Source organism: Rhodamnia argentea, chromosome 3, assembly GCF_020921035.1.
Source record: "Rhodamnia argentea isolate NSW1041297 chromosome 3, ASM2092103v1, whole genome shotgun sequence".
NCBI classification, from domain to species: Eukaryota; Viridiplantae; Streptophyta; class Magnoliopsida; order Myrtales; family Myrtaceae; genus Rhodamnia; species Rhodamnia argentea.
The window spans coordinates 22,710,423-22,727,314 of NC_063152.1; the positions used below are offsets into that span (position 1 = coordinate 22,710,423).

At 40.3% G+C, this 16,892-nt stretch overlaps 2 protein-coding genes across 3 annotated transcripts; both read right to left on the minus strand.

Annotated features, from left to right (window-relative positions):
• Window positions 1-12,021: 12,021 nt before the first annotated feature.
• Window positions 12,022-13,600, minus strand: LOC125314138 (probable pectinesterase/pectinesterase inhibitor 12). Its single transcript, XM_048275620.1, has 2 exons — window positions 12,802-13,600; window positions 12,022-12,704 (listed from the first exon to the last, which is right to left on the minus strand). Exons 1-2 carry the CDS (start codon window positions 13,598-13,600, stop codon window positions 12,022-12,024), a joined length of 1,482 nt encoding a protein of 493 aa, XP_048131577.1.
• A 1,213-nt stretch (window positions 13,601-14,813) lies between these two features.
• On the minus strand, window positions 14,814-16,263 carry LOC115757338 (protein TRIGALACTOSYLDIACYLGLYCEROL 1, chloroplastic). 2 transcript variants are annotated; one of them, XM_048276918.1, is made up of 2 exons: window positions 16,132-16,263; window positions 14,814-15,938 (listed from the first exon to the last, which is right to left on the minus strand). In XM_048276918.1, the coding sequence occupies exons 1-2, from the start codon at window positions 16,182-16,184 to the stop codon at window positions 15,041-15,043; spliced, it is 951 nt and encodes a 316-aa protein (XP_048132875.1). In that variant the 5' UTR covers window positions 16,185-16,263; the 3' UTR covers window positions 14,814-15,040. The 2 variants fall into 2 exon arrangements, with proteins under 2 accessions (XP_048132875.1, XP_030553393.1); XM_030697533.2 differs by having other exon boundaries at window positions 14,814-16,055.
• Between the last annotated feature and the right edge of the window lie 629 nt (window positions 16,264-16,892).

Sequence of the window (16,892 nt, forward strand, 5' to 3'; positions counted from 1 at the left end):
GGAATGCTCGCAAACAGTGGTGGTGGACCGGCCGGGTATTCCGCCGAATAGAGCTCGGCCGGAGCTTGGCGAAGCAAGTGCTCCTCTCTATCCTACCTCTCTGCCCTTGTGCGAATGGAAGACCATCCCTCTCCACAAGCTCCCTCCTGTGACGCCCTCTTTCGCACTCCCGCTTGCTCTCTCTCAATGTGTTGCGGCTTGTCTTTGGAACACCCTTTCAAGCTCTCGGTATCTATCCGTTTTCTCTCAAGTTTTCTTTCTCTCCATCCAGTGACGTTGTTCTTCCCCTCTTTTTCTTTTTCATTTTTTGTCACCCAAAAGATGGTGGAAAGAAAGTCTTTAGGGAGTCCTCCTCCTTCCCCTATGTCCTTCTTTTTTCCCTCCGGAACCACCCCCAGGCGACCGAGAGAACTCCTCTGGAGCTCCCCATCTTATTCACATTTTTTGCTCTCAAGAACCTCTCCCCACCGACCGTCCTTGTGAACGAGCTCTCTCTTGAAGCTCCTCTTTCCCCCTAATGGAGAGCTCCCCTCTCAAGACTCTCCCACTTTTCTTCTCGTAAACTTTTTTCTCTTTCTTATCCCGAAGCCTTTCGACTCGTTGGGAACGCAACCTGCTCGGGACTTCCCCCTTCAAATGTCAGAAAACTCAGCCGCTCCATCCTGGTACTTGGCCCTTCAAGTCTGCCATTTTCTCTCTTTTTTGTGCTCTTTGGGCTCCAAGGAAACAGTTGGAGCTAGGGGGGAAACGTTGAGCTTGTTTTGGGCCTTTTCTCTCTTCGATTTTCTTACCGGGCGAAAGGGAGCGTAACTCCTTCTGCTTCTGTCACCCTGCCGCAGTTGTCCCTTTTTTTGGGGGGGGTCAAACGGGTCGGGTTGGGTTTGACCTACCAAATCCGGCTCGAAAATGTCTTGATTCGATGTCCATTTGACCGATTCTCGTGAGACCGATTTGACTAGAATGCGATTAAGGGTATCTAAATCAAATGTCATAACTAGTTTTGAACGAGAAAAACACTAAAAAGGAATCAAATGAATTTTTTTGATTTTTAAAGTGGCTAAAGTGAAAAGGAAATTAAAAGAAAAATATTGGTTACTTTTTTCATATTTTCCTAACCTCATTTGATGTTTTCTTTGATTTTCGGTTATTTTCTAAACCAAAAAAAATTCCCAAAATATTGAAGAAGTACGAGAAATGCTTTTTGCTCAAAATTCGCTCTTTATGCTTGGCCAAGGGTTTCAAAGTTGATTTTTGAATTTTATGAGTATTTATTGATTTTCTATTAATTCTCTAAAAATACCGATTAAAAATCAAGTGTCAATGAGCATTCAATGGAAGAATCATACATGCTATGTGTAAGTCCATTTACAATATGTTGGAGGAAATGCAAATAATGATAATGACTAGAATGCATACATAGAATGATGCATGTGCTAGGTGGAGAAGGTTCTGTGGTCCAAGAATTGTAAGAAAGTTAGAAGAAAATAGAGTTGGTGCGACGTATCGCCATATGATACGGAATGGTGAGACCGGATATGAGGTGAAGGATATGGGTGAGAAATAAGTAATGGATGTGTTCAAAAGAGATTGCCCTTGTAGAAGATGGCAGCTCATCGGCATCCCTTGTTCCCATACCATTTCGGCTATAAATCATAGGTAAGAGGATGCATATGACTATGTTAATGACTGTTATAAGATGGCCAATTTCTTGGCTACATATCAGAACATGATGATGCCAATTCGAGGAGAAAATATTTGGAAATAGACTAATAGGGAGCTAGCTGAACCACTTCCACCAGGGTTGCAGCCCAAAAGACATAAACAGAAAAGATCAAGGGAAGAAAGTGAGGTGGCAAGTGGAACTAAGATGTTGAGGATTGGAATGAAGATGACATGTCGAACTTACTTCAAGATGAGACACAACAGTTTGACATATCCAATTAAGAAGAGTGGGTCTACATCCTCTCAAACATGATTTTCAAGGAAAAAAATTTGGTTAGTGCTTACATATTTCCATTGTGTCATGCTTGCTTTGTTAATAATAAGACTATAAACAAATTACTCTTTGCAAGTTCAAAGACGTACATGCAAAGGTGCAAGTGGTAGTGGTGGTGGCCCTACTGGTGTGAATCCTATAGGCAAAGGTACGAGTGCCAAAAGTTGCATGAAGAGACAGGAAGTGGGGATGGGTTTCGTGTTGACATGTCGTACCTCATTTCTTTCTATCTTTTTTTTTTTTTGCTTGTAATAATGGGTTTAGTGAAGTTGTGTTGATGTTACTTTTCAATTATCCATCTTAGATGGCTGTTTGTATAACAATTGGAAACCATCTCTTATTGCGATGAAATTGGTTTGTGATTATTTGTTCATGAAGTAGTGAGATTGCATTGCTTTTTTCTCATATCTTACTTTTTTTTTTGCTCATATTTTTTCTCATATCATACTTCATCCATGAGCAAAACATATTGCAATGAAATGGTATGTCTCTGGTATTGAGATTGAGGAACATATTGCATATGAAATAGGAGTTTGCAAACAACTTTCACTTTATTCATGCTCATACTCCACATTTGGACAAGCACAAATCGTATTACAAAAATGTACTAAGACAGAATACATAACACAATCGGTTTTAACACACCTTACGGTAAGCTCATTATATACTTCATCTTCAAATTTACAAATGGCGTGTTTCCTAGAATTATTATAAACACCCACGACATAACTCTTCAATTTTGATTCTTGGGAAACCATGACATCTTCTTCATCGATTCTCCTTCGTCTTTGCTATTTGTAGAGGACATTTGGGGCTACAATAGCAAAACAAGTATGTATCATTGTCAATAAGTGGGACCGATATCCTCGATTATAACGAATTCACCGATGTCTTCATTGATTGTGATGATTGTACGAGAACCGCAATTCATGCTTTTAGAATCAACACCAATTGGAGCATTCCTAACCCGTGAAGAAGTTCAATAACAGCAGTTCAACATATTTTGGGATAAGTACACTAGAAGTACCATAATTTGTGTATGTCGTTCACTTGAGTGCCATAACTTTCAAGACGTTCACTTAAGTGCCATAACTTTCAAAAATCGTTCACTTGAGTGCCACATCGAAGCAAAATAGTTCACTTGAATGCCACATCGAAGCAAAATAGTTCACTTGAGTGCCACATCAACTTTTCACGCGAGCCACGTCGGCTTCCCGATCGCCACGTCGCCTTTTCCGGCATCCACGTCAACATGACACTCAAGTGAACGATTTTTGAAAGTTATAACACTTAAGTGAACGCTTGAAAGTTATGACACTTCTAGTGTACTTTTTTCACATATTTTACATTGCCTGACGTACAATTTCATAATGCACCTCATATGAACAATCAAATCTAAAAGCACTAAATCCTATGAAGGGACACATTTAGCATCCCTTAACGTCCCATTCAATAAAATAGGCAATCTCTACAACACAATTGTCAACACTAGATCAGTTGAAAAATGACTTATCTTTGGTCTAGACTAGTATTTCATAGATTCACAGTATGCAAAAAATAGTTCAATTTCTCGGGCAAAAGGAAGCCCCATAGAGAAGACCATATAATCGAGCCAATAGGATAGTGAAAATAACATCCTTGGAACAATACCTCTCTTGGGCATATTAATGTGATATCCTATTGTGAACTCAATCATATTAATATACTAACTAAAGTATAATAAATATGGAAATAGATTGCTTTAACAAGCCCATAAAGCACAATTATCCCGTTGTGAACTCGGTCTTTTTTCGGTCTCAACAAAGCCCGGATACCGGGATTAACCACACGTTTTATTTTAGAAGCTACTTTTCATGGTACCCATAGATGGCTTCTCTCCCATGTATTGAAAGCTCCAGACATCATTGAAACAATGTACATGCATGTTTTTTCGAAGTTGCTTTCACCGATATTGAAACAATGTGCATGCGTGCAAACTCAACTTCACCCACTTCGTGTACAAACCAGGTATCGGTTTACTAGGGGATAAACACACTTTGGCATTTCATCGTGCAAACCGTGCAGACTCAACTTTATCCATTTCATGTACCACACATGGCGAATCGACATTTCCTTCGAACTTGACTAACAAATTCAGCAAACCAAGCATCCTTAAATTTAGTGAGGCTTCAAAGAAAGAAAGGGGGGAATTACCTTTCTCAATGGAAATTGAAGCAGTAAGAAAATGAGAACGACTAGATGAAGGCGAAGCGCCGGGCAATGGACGAAGGCATTGGTCGATAGGGGTCTCAATTAATGATTTGGGCGTCGAGCGACTAGACAAAACGTGTAGTGCAAAGGACGAAAGGTCACCGATGATTTGGGAACTGGTTTGGTCAACATATCTGCTAGATTCTCCACCATAGGTACTTTCTACACCGTAACGGTATCCTTAGCAACCTCATCACGCGCAAAATGATATCGAATGTCAATGTGTTTTGTTCTCTCGTGATACATCATGTTCTTGGTCAATTGGATTGCACTTTGGCTATCGCAAAAGATAACAGATGATCCCTCTTGCATCATCTCAAGTTTTGTAACCAAACGCTTCAACCAAAGAGCTTCTTTTGCTGTTTCCGTCGCTACCATGTACTCTGCTTCAATGGTAAATGAAGCAATTGTGTCATGTAAAGTTGCTCTCCAACTAACCGCGGAACCATCAAGCGTAAAAACATAACTTGTCAAAGATATCATTTTGTCGAGATCAACTACATTGTTAGAATCAATGAAGCCAACAAGTGAATGCCCTATATCACAACCTCTACAAAGATCAAACCAGCATCTAAGGTACCCTGGATATACTGAAGAATCCACTTCACTGCTTGCCGGTGAGCTTTACTCGAATATGCCATATACCTACTTATAACACTAATCGCTTGGAAAATGTTTGGACGAGTGCAAACCATAGTGTACATAAGACTACCCACGGCACTAGAATATGGAACTTGAGACATCTCCTCTTTCTCTTCTTTGATTTTAGGTGACAAAGAAGTAGAAAGTTTAAAATGGAACGCTAAATGAGTACTTGTCGATTTAACATTCTTCATGCCGAAATGTTCAAGCACTTTCTCAATATACCCCTTCTGCAAAAGGTATAACTTCCCAACCTGTTTATCTCTGCGAATCTCCATACCTAGAATTTTCTTGACAGTCCAGGATGCTTCATCTCAAATTCCATGCTAAGTTGCCTCTTTAACAATTGTATTTTTAACGTATCCTTCGCTGCAATAAGCATATCATCCACATACAATAACAAAAAAAATAAAAGAACCATCATGCAATCTCTTATAGTACACATTACTGTCATGTGCACTTCGCAAGTAGCCATGACTTAACATAAAGCTATCAAATCTCTTGTATCATTGTCGTGAAGATTGCTTGAGACCATACAATGAGTGTTTCAACCTGCAAAAGTAATCTTCTTTATCCTCAACAACGAATCCCTTGGGTTGAGACATATAGATTGTCTCCTCAAGCTTGTCATGTAGAAAAGCGACCTTGACATCAAGTTGCTCAAGTTCTATATCATAAAAGGCCACTAACGTGAGCAACACATGAATGAAACTATGTTTCACAACTGGAGAAAACATTTTATTAAAGTCTATCCCCTCTTTCTGACTAAAACCATTCGTTACCAAACGTGCTTGAATCTTTCATCTTCAACCTCTGGAATTCCCTCTTTTCTTTTGAAAATCCACTTGCATCCAACATCTCTTTTGCCCTTAGGCAATTTCACAAGATCCCAAGTTTGGTTCTTATGAATAGACTATATTTCTTCATTCATCGCAACAAGCCACTTCTCGGATTTAGAATAAATAGTAGCTTCATGGAATGCAGAAGGCTCTTCAACACCAATCTCTCCATCAATGGAAGAGCATATACTGCCAAATTAGCGAAACCATACATCGGGGGAGGCTTAATTTGCCTTTTAGCTCTCCTTGCAGCCAAAGTCCAAGGTTGTTCAACTTCTTCTACTTTATCTTTAATCGAATCTGAGTCTCTTGTTACTCACTATCACTTTCTGACTTAATAGGGACATATTCAAAGGTTCTCCGTGAATACTCTACACTAAATTCCACCTCTTTCACTACATTCTCTTTTTGAATATCTGTAGACTCAATAAATTTTCTCTAATCAAGTATAGAATTTTCATCAAAAGTAACATCCCTATTGATTATAAATTTTGGTGATCGAGGGTGAGAACACTACAATCTATATCCCTTAACACCATCTACATAACCAACGAAAATACCTTTCTTGGCTCTAGGTTTAAGCTTATCATGATAATAAGCGGGACATCCAAATGCTTTCAAAACAGAATAATTAGAAGGTTCACTAGACCGTATCTCATTTGGAGTCTTACATTCAATTGCGATCGAAGGAGAATAATTTACCAAATAACATGTCATATTCACTGCTTTAACCCACAAATCTTTCTTAAGTCAAGCATTAAAAAGCATACATCTAGCTCTCTCTAAAAGTGTTTGGTTCATGCACTCCGCCACCTCATTCTACCGAGGTCTATACTGATCTGTTCAATGTCGAACAATCCCCGAATCTTCACAGTACTTGTTAAAATCACCTCCATAAAACTCAAGACCATTGTTTGTTCTGAGACGCTTTATCTTCTTGCTAGTTTGATTTTCAATCAACATTCACTTCTTGAACGTATAAAAAATGTCACTTTTACGCTTTAAGAAATAAACCCAAACTTTCCATGAAAAATCATCAATAAATGTCATAATATAAATTGCACCACCTTTAGATGTAACCTATGCGGGTTCCCACAAATCGGAGTGAACGTAGTCAACTGTACCCTTCGTCGAGTGCATCCCAGTCTTGAAACTAACTTTGTGTTGTTTCTCGTAAACACAATGCTCGTAAAAATCAAGTGAGACGGTATGCTCTCCACAAAATAAACCATGTCTACTCAAGATAGTCATTCCTCTTTCTCTCATGTAGCCCAACCGCATACGCCACAATCTCGATTTATCGGACTATGAAGAGGATGATATATTTAAAGAACACACAATGGTGCTTTCCTACGTAACGTAAAGACCATTCTTCTTGTTGCCTCTCATCACAGTCAATGAGCCCTTTGAAGTTTCAAAACTCCACCTTCACCGATGTACATATATCCACTGGAATCCAAAGCGCCCAACGAAATAAGATTCTTCTTCAAATTTGGGATGTGCCTAACATTTGTCAAAGTTTTTACTACCTTGTCATGACATTTGATCCGTACCGTATCAATACCCACAATCCCGCAAATTGCATTGTTGCCCATCAAAACCGAACCACCACTAACTTTCTCATACATGTGAAACCAATCTCTATTTGGGCACATATGATATGAACATGCCGAATCCAAAATCCATTCATCATTTACACGACAATCTGAAGACAAAATAGTAAAAATATTATCTACATTAGCAGACTTATTATCCTTCACCGGACTAGCCAAATCAAAGCTCTCCATCAACTTTTTCCCTTTAGCCTTGAGCAAAGGACACTCGTTTTTATAGTGTCCGAACTTGTGACAATAGTGATACTCAACTTTTCTCTTGTCTTGGCCCGAACTAAACTTCGAACGCACTTTATTGTCATTGTGCCTATCCCAATGATTCGACCTTCCCCTAATAACTAAGTCATCATGTAGCACAACGCTCCGAGTACTACTAGTAGAGCCGTGATGCCCAGGCTGTGACATATAACTATTAAGATTGGTCATGTACATATATTGTCACACAGTGGAAGAACTCAATTTCGAATTAAGTGAAATTAGCAAGTTAATACTCAAGAGTCACACATAAACCATCATGCCACCTTGGATATATACAAACATAAGTTCAGGTGATTACATTAGTTGACATATCTTCGTAAAAATGGTTAACCTGGGGTTTCTATGGGTTACCTAACCCCTACTACGTACAAACAAAACACCCCCTAACCATCCATAAGTCAAAATGCTGCAACTCCAGCTCCAAGTCTGCAGTCTTCTCAAAAACATGCTTGGCCACTCCGTCCCCACCTAGGTTGCCATTGTGGCAACCCTCCTCCAACAGCTCCACCATCGGCGGCGTCGTCGTCGTCACCTCCATCGAAGAGATCGTGAGGGATAGGGCCTTCATGCTGTCGGTTGATTACTAGGAACACGGATACAAACCTATAAACCACTAGGGCCATGCGGACTCCGACATCAACAAGGCTTTGTGGAGAGCCGGCCAGGAGGATGTCGCTCAAGAGTACTAAGAAAATTCAATTTGAGAAACTTTCTCTCTCTTTTAATTATTGCCGGGCGGATTGCACGAAGCTAAGGGGGAAATCATGGGTTTCCTTTCCCCATATTTCTAATCATCACGTTCTTGGTGAAGCTTAGAAGGTATTTGCTAAATGGCAACTCCACTCGTCACACTCTATTACCACATGTGCATGGCAACTCCATCTCCCCTTCATTCTTTGCACACGGCCATCCCTTCATTGCCACCCACCACCTAGCCAATTTCATGAGATATTACTCCCCTCTAGATCTTGGTCGTGTCACACACATATTAAGCCGTGTATCAATAGGTTGTGGATTTAATGTGGATGCAATTCTTCGGCTGAATCCTAAGAAAATAATCCATCCCTAGCATTGAATAATCAACCGCGCTACATTGCATATATTTGAAAAGTTTTGAACCGTAGGTCTTAGACTTAGGATAGACGAATTTTCTAAGATAAAATTCTCAAAAATTTGATCGTCCAAACGATATGTGACATCGCACATTTTTCCAATCGATTGTTCCTCGTATAACTTATTACGAACACCTTTCGCAATATATCCAAAATGACCTTCATATGGGGAAATGAACTTTCGCCGTACTATATAGGGTTTTCATAACATTATCGAATGGTATGTTCTAAAAAGAACATTTATTGGAAAAGGGTATATCGGTCTCAATTACAACCCCCTATGGTAGTAGTCGACCCCTTATAGTTAAAATAACAATTAACTTAGGGAGCTGATTTTCAGTATGCTACACATCGCCTTTATCTATACTAATACTCGCATTCAACTTTGTATGCATCTCCACGGAATTCAGCGAGGCCTTCACATCCTCAAAAGTTATGAATTCTCTTCCATACAACATAGAATTCACGAAATTCTCATACGAGTTCTATAGCGAGCATAACACAATTACAACTTGATCTTCATCATCTAACTTCAAATCTAGATTTTTTATATCCATTATGATTTTATTAAATTCATCTAAATGTTATTGGATATGAGTACCTTCTTACATCTTTAGCGTGTAAAGATATTGCTTCAAACATAATCTCGTCATAGAAGATTTCTTCATATAGAGACTCTCTAGCTTTTGCCACAATCCCGAAGCCCTTTTTTTATCAGCAACTTCACGAAGCACCTTGTTAGAAAATGACAATTGGATAGTGCTGTGCACCTTCTCTTCCATCTCCTCGATGTTTGCCATAGTCATGTTGTCAGAATAATTCCCATCTAAGGCTCTAATAGAACCTTCCCGACGCAACAATTGTTCATCTTGATCTTCCACAACCCAAACTTGTTTTGGCCATTGAAGGGTTCCACTTCGAACTTGATAGATGCCATCTTGAACAAAAGATTGAAATTCCTTCGCTCCGATACCAATTTGTTGCGAAAAACACTAAGAGATGTGCGAATTCAAGAGCAAAATAGCAAAGGATGAAAGTAAAATGAAAAGCGCAGGAGACACGATATACGTGAAAAATCCAAAATGGAAAAAACCACGTGGAGAGAGAAGGGTTTCACTATCTTCAATAACGAGTATAAGTGTACAATCAAAGATGTAAGGATCTAGCAAGAGAAGTGAAAAAGAAAAGGTTTCGGTATAAAAGCGAAAAGCTCGGGGCAGAAACTAAAACAAGCGTTACAATATAATACGCAACATATCTCTTTTATAGCCCCTCTAAAAGAAAACCCTAAAACAAAAGTCTGTGGTCCAAACTACCTTTTATCTTTTATTTGAAAGTTAAAATAACAGCACTTTAGGTAAGAAAAATTTTCAATCAAATTTTTTTAAGGGAATGACGTCATTTTCTCTTTTTAGTGTCCATATCAAGACTCGCCGACACCGACTTGGAATCCATGTCGGACTTTTCCAGCTAAGTTTGGCCGGAAGGACTAAGGCTGCGTTTGGGAACCACATTTGCAAGGCTCTTTGGATCTTTAAAGGGACCTCGACAAAAGCAAGTGTGTTTGGTAAGTATTATAGAAAACCCATTTGGAGAATGTTAGCATTTCCAAGTATCCTCAAAGGGCCTTCAGCTCAAGGCAGCCTCCTACCCGCTTAGGCATTCTGGCTTCTCGGCATACTGCTAGGCTTGGGGTCAATGAAATTTTACAATTTCCCATCTCATCCTTGCTCAACCATCATAATTCCCAACTTACCCCTTTAAAACAAAAACCTTGTGATTCTCTTCTTTGTTGCCTCCCTCCCACCCGATGCTCGCTCTCACTCTTCTCCTCTCAAACTCGGGATGGGAACAAGAAGAAACAAGTCATTCTTGTGTTTTTGGATTTATGTAGAGACAGGGGAGTTGAGTTCAATGAATATGAGTGTTTAGGTTGTTGTAATAACCTTTTCAAGTTGAAATGATCACCGAAGAGGCATGACATTTTGTGAGTAGTTGTCTTCTTCGTTTCCTTTTGGCAAGTTGAACTTAGTTTAGCAAAGATCAATTGTTTGCTTTTGAGATTTGATCCAATATATATATTTGTGGGTTGATCATTATGACCTTTCTCACGATATGCGGTTTTGCAATTTATCCTTCCGATCGATTAATTTCTTTTATCTTTTGGTTTAATAGTATTTTATGTAAACTACTTGCGAAGCTTCTAGTAGAATTACATGTGCAATATTTATTTGTGCTTGTCCCGCTCGACTCTACTCGAAGTTTCGGTTATTATAAACTTATTATAAAAGCTTATTGTATCATCGCTTAATTAAGATTTCCATACGGGCTATCGAGAAGTGTTCAACCTTGCCCATTTCTCGCGCTGTTTAGAAATTGAGTGAGTCTTTGGTGTTTTAAAAAGAATTGAAAGATTCTAACTAATTTGTTAATAGTTTGACCAAAAAAATAAAAACTGATTTGTTAATATGTGTCTTTTGCATTACTCTCAACATGAAAATATAAAAGTTACCGTTATTGTTTTTTATTTCAATTTTAAACAAGTAAAATTAAAAAATTTAAATTGATTACTTTTCACATATACGTTTATCAAACAACATTTCCCCAAAGTTCCTTCCCAAAGCAAATTTCAATTATAGCTTACCAAACAGTCTTTGCATTTCAGCAAATCCTTTTAGGCCAAAGGCCTCTGCCTTTTCCCAAAGGCTTTTCACAAAATCCGAATCAAACGCACCCTAAATGGATATCAATGTAAAAGGTTTAGAACTGAATTGGTACCAATGCAAAAGGTTTAGAACTTTTTTGGTACTTTTCCCATGGATTAACGGGGCTTAGGGATTGGACCAACAATCATATTTGGCTGAGATACTCTTTCTTGCTTTGTTCTCTTTGGAAAGAAAGAGCTTTTAAAATCACAAAATGGACAGCGGAAAATTTAAATATGATGTTCTGGATCATATTCAGGCGTATACATTAGCCCTTAAATTGGGAAGATGCAAATCCTTTTAATCAAATTAACCGGTAACTCGGATGAGAAGTAACTACTCCGCAAGTTTCCTTTATATCGATATCATCTTAAGTCATTGCGAGATATATGACCCGTTGGTGCTCGGATTATTTTGTTTCCTGATGCTGCTGGCATCTTTGACTAAACAAGCTGACTTCTTCAAATTCAGGAGACTATAGCGAAAACCTTCCGAGTCCCTACAAGAGTTATGGACAAAGCAACCATGTTAATTCTAACCTATTTTTCCAGAGGTCACTAAACCGGAACCATCACTCTAAATTTCAAAACACCTAGATGTCGAAGCTCAAATTGTAGTATCGTAGGGGAACCTAGTGGATGCCAGCCACTTATCTGCCCAAATGAATGGCGAGATCATGAAAGGTGAAGTGTCTCGGTAACGCATGACGTGAAAGCCGCGCCAGCGGACTCTACGAGCAGTGGTCGAACCGGGGCCACGATTCTTGTACTCGCCGTAGTACAAGGTGTCAGGAACTCCCTTATCATTCCAGGGCGACCAACCCGCAGGGTCGATGTGTCCACCGATGTAGGAGTTAAGGATCACTGTCCTAGAGTAAGCCTGCCAAGGTCTCCCCAGGTAATTCTTCACACGAGAGGAGGCCAAGCCAGGGGAGGCCAGGATGGAGCACCTGTGAAGGGAGAAACCGCTGTCTTGGGTTGGCACTTGTCTCGATTGGGCCGTGACAGTAGTGAATTGCTGGGGCAATGGCCTTTTCGATATCACCCGGCAAGACTGGAAGACAGCCGAAGCATCGCCACATATGAAGTCGACTGTTCCCGAGATGTTGCATTCGCGGTAAAACTGTTTGCCCGAGTGCGCGTACAGCGTGTCCTGGTAGCCATGGATGCCACAATGGTAGAACGCGGCAAAATCCGCGTTCACTCGGAGCGCAGCAGCTTGATGCTTGGCGGGTCCTGCCGTGTTCGCGAACGTGATGTCCCTCGCCATGAATCCTCGAGCCGAAATGCCTGTCGGGAAAACGAAGCCAAAGTGTGTATTAAGAATTCTGAAGACTTCTTATTGAGAAAAGAGGATGATATTCCCATGTCACACGAGATATTTTACCAACGGTTGCCGTTTGGTAAGTCTGCCACCCGTCCACATAATTTCGGTTCCCGGTGATGATGGTTCGGCCGTCTCCGTCTCCTACCAAGAAGATGTTCGTCTTATGGGCCGGAATCCGCAAAAGCTCACGGTAAACTCCCTTCTTGATATGAATTATTGTCCTGCGATTACTGTTATCCGGGACGGCCAACCTAATCGCGTCGGATATGGTTCTGAACATCCCGCTTCCATCTGCAGCCACGGTGATCACCTTCCGAGGATGAAAGCTTGTAATGGGGGCCTCCAAGAGTGAGCGGTCATTCCTAGACAGCCACTCTGCGGAGCTCATCTGCCTCCGGTGACGTCTCGGTTCTTGCAGCAACTCTGCCTTATAGACAACAGAGAGTGACGTGTTGACGTGCTCGTAGGAATGGCGAAAGGAACTTTCCAGGACATCCTTGAGCGGTCCCGAGGTTGACCGGAGTCCCTCTAGGCATGTCCAATGATTCGTGAGGACCGAGCTGAGGAGGCCCCTCACCTTGGACAGGTCAGCAATCTCCAAGAGTGATTCTTTCAGGTTCGATATAGATATCTGGTGGAGCTCCTCGCAGGCCTCGAGAGTGCCTCTTTTTTCCTCAACAATGTCAGCCCGGTTAGCAGACTCGAGAACGGTCAAGATGTCGGTGGCTGCAAAAAGCGGGGTTTTGAGCGACAGAAGCAAGTCGTCGACGGGAGACGAATCGGAACTAGAAATGCCGGAAGCTGCCGCCGATTGCTTTAGGACAACGAGGAGGAGGAGAGACGCTATGAATGAAGCCATATTACGCATGTTGGGGCTCCTTGCGCAACTAACCCCTTATCGACAGCAATTACCCGAACAGAGAATAGGTTCATAATTGAAGTGATTATTATCTCCTAATTAACGTCAACTACGAGTTAAGAACTTAATGAACGGGTGAGTTTCAGCATTTATCTTGCTCGGTTACTAATATTCAATAATGACTTAACGAGTCCTGGTGTTGGTAATGTGTGAAGGCTTCAAAGAAAAATCAATCTACCGCTCCGACATTATTCTCAGTAAAAGTTACAAATTCCACCTGGACATTTGACACGAGCAAGCTAATACGAAACAGATTAATGTTTTCCATATATTTGAGCAGAAATAAAAGAGGAAATTATTCTACGAGACCATAGAAGATCATTCAGTTTCCATCTACCCATGAAGATTATCTTTGTATGAAATACAAGAAAGATTATATATGCACGTTTGTCTGGTTTCTTTCCATTATATTAACTCAATTGCATTATACACACACAAGAATGACTAAGGATGAGCAAAAAATGACCATCTAACTAGAACCATGTGAGCCCTAACATGATGGAAGGGGACCAAATCCCAAAGGCGAATTAACCGGTTACAGCATGACTCACCTTAGATTAGTGGACAATATTAGCGTTTAACCCCTCTCTAGACATTAGGGTTGAAAGTGATTGCCCAATTAAGTGGAGGTCGTCTTCTTACTTTCTTTAATGATGTGGGCTTTAGAATGGAAAGCAATACTTATAGTTCCAGGTTCCGACTAATACTCAAGAAGAAATCATCACTCTTCTACATACGCCTAATGAAAAGGATGGATCTTTCATGTTCTTTTAAATCGTCCAACAGCTAAATGTCTCGTCAAATGGATGCAGCACAATGATCAATAAGAATCTAGAAATCTTGAATATATACCAAAACATCAACAAGAGCAAAAGCACTTTTAACTCCACAGATCAATTAATTAAGCTACGAGATGCTTAGAATAAATCTAAAGCTAAGAACTATAATGGAGCTTGCAGTCACAACTTGCCTACCTAAAGTAAAAGGGTTACAGCAGTAAGTAAAGAATCTAACAATCAGAGAGCTCACGTCGACTCCTAACACATGGAGTTAACAGCATACTTCTTAAAGTGCCTTCCTCATTTTGGTGAAAACAAAGAGAAAAGCGCTCACCCCATTTAGATAAGAACCCCAAATATATGAACACACACACTTGAAAAAAGAAATCGAATCTTGTATTTTACCCTCCACCCCCTTACCTTAAAGCTTAGAAATCTATGAGATGATTAAAGGCATAATGTATTTTTGATAAACAGGATACAGCAACAATCACACTCCAAAATTCCTAAAAGTAGACGGGAATATACAAATTAAATGAAAATGACAAGGAACTATAAAGGTTATGACCATAGTACTTGTCCAAGTACAACGTATGCCACCTCACAACTTCTTCAATGAATCCCCTGCTCCCTGAAAGAAACAGTAAGAGAGTGCAAAATCTGCAATGAATATACCGACAAGTGAGATGACCACAGCAGAAGTCGTTGACTCGCCCACGCCCTTGGCCCCTCCCATGGTAGTGACTCCCCAAGCACAGCTAACGATAGATATAATTGCTCCAAAAACCTGGGACTTGATCATTGCACTTATGATATCCCACGGTCTAAGAGCTCTTTGCGCCGAGTCCAAGATAATATTAATGCTAACACCATAAACGCTATCAGCCAGGAGGGCACTTGATGCCATCCCCACCGTGAAACACATTAATGTCAGAAATGGTAATGCAACACAAGAAGCAATCACCCTTGGAGTGACTAAATAATCCACAGGATTTGTGCCAAGAACTCTCAAGGTGTCAGTTTGCTCAGATACCTGCATAGTCCCCAACTCCGCAGCAAATGCGCTTCCAACGCGTCCAGCGACGACAATAGATGTTACAACAGGACTGAGCTCCCTGGAGAAAGCTAAGGCCAATACCCCGCCAACTGCCCTATTCAATCCCAACCTGGTAAATTCTCTGACAAACTGAATGGTGAAAGCCATGCCTACAAAAGCAGAAGTCAAGAGGCAAACTCCAACTGATTTCGGACCAACTCTCTCCAACTGTTGCAGAGTATTCCTCCAGTGGAGTTTCCCCTTCATTGTCCGGATAATTACCTGTCCTGCTAGAATAAGAACTGATAACCCCCTCCACAGATACCTAGGAGGCGACCATTTGCTAAACCAAGTGTCTACTTCGACGAAGAATGCATTATTGTTATTTGCTTCTTCTCCCAAAGTAGAAACGGAAAGGTGGCCATCGTCTGTATTGGGAACAGCAGCCAATTTAGTCTCTTCCCTGGGCAAGATGAATTTATAACACGGGATACCCTTTGTGATTTTAAGTTTCTTGACGAGCTGAATCGAATTTGGTATTTTTGTTTGCATCCATCTGTGCAGTTGTATATTTCGACTACTGCAATATGCTCAAAAAAGTAAATATCAGGCACAAAACATAACTAGCAAATTCAAATGCCTGATGAGATGTATACCTGTTACTGTCACAAAAGAACAAGGGTGAATGAAGCTGACAAGCTGACTGCATGACTGAGTCGAAAGGATGGTTTCAATTTAGATTTCTTTCAGCGGAGGAATTTATAAGGCCAGTCCAATGGTATCATTCCACAAGCTACCAGTTCCAACCAAAAGTTGGTTTGACAATATGTGCTAAACAACCACAAAGGTTGGCTCCATCCTGAAAAGGAAACAATAAGAGAAGCCTTGAAATTTTATTTAAATTAAACTCACATGCATCTGTAGCAGTCTGACATATGTAGAGAATTACTGGAAGCAGACTGGCAGGCACTAGCAATGCAAATATAAAATCAATCGGGTGCATACAGGGAAAAGTACATAAAGTTGCCACAGAGTCATTAGATTAACATAAAGCACAAAAGTCTAGAAAGCGAGTGCAGACATGCTTGACACTTGCATTCATATTTTTTATGCTTGAATGCAGGATCTGCAAAACCTAGACTTGTACAGTGCTAAGTCAATGTATCTACCTTGAAGCAGCTAAAAATCTCGAAGTGTGCCTCACACACCTCACATACCCAGAATCTGAGACAGAAATAGTGTTTTCCCTGATTCCACACTGACATTTATTTATGTTGAAGTAAGAGTCACCGCTACACTATAATACCGCGCATGAAAAACTCAAAACAGGTGAAGAAAGGCTCATAATTGGAAATTGAGCAACTAAACACGAGCTGAATAGTTGGTCAAGGTTGGTTCCAAATGTTCAACTAGGCTT

What these genes read in the sequence shown, in the direction of transcription:
- LOC125314138 (XM_048275620.1), bottom strand. Translation starts at nt 13,600, where the DNA reads ATGGCTTCATTCATAGCGTCTCTCCTCCTCCTCGTTGTCCTAAAGCAA. An exon ending in TTACCAAACGGCAACCGTTG is followed by an intron (nt 12,705 to 12,801) that starts GTAAAATATCTC and finishes TTTTCCCGACAG; the next exon opens with GCATTTCGGCTCGAGGATTC.
- LOC115757338 (XM_030697533.2), bottom strand. Translation starts at nt 16,184, where the DNA reads ATGCAGTCAGCTTGTCAGCTTCATTCACCCTTGTTCTTTTGTGACAGT. An exon ending in TTCTTTTGTGACAGTAACAG is followed by an intron (nt 16,056 to 16,131) that starts GTATACATCTCA and finishes AGCATATTGCAG; the next exon opens with TAGTCGAAATATACAACTGC.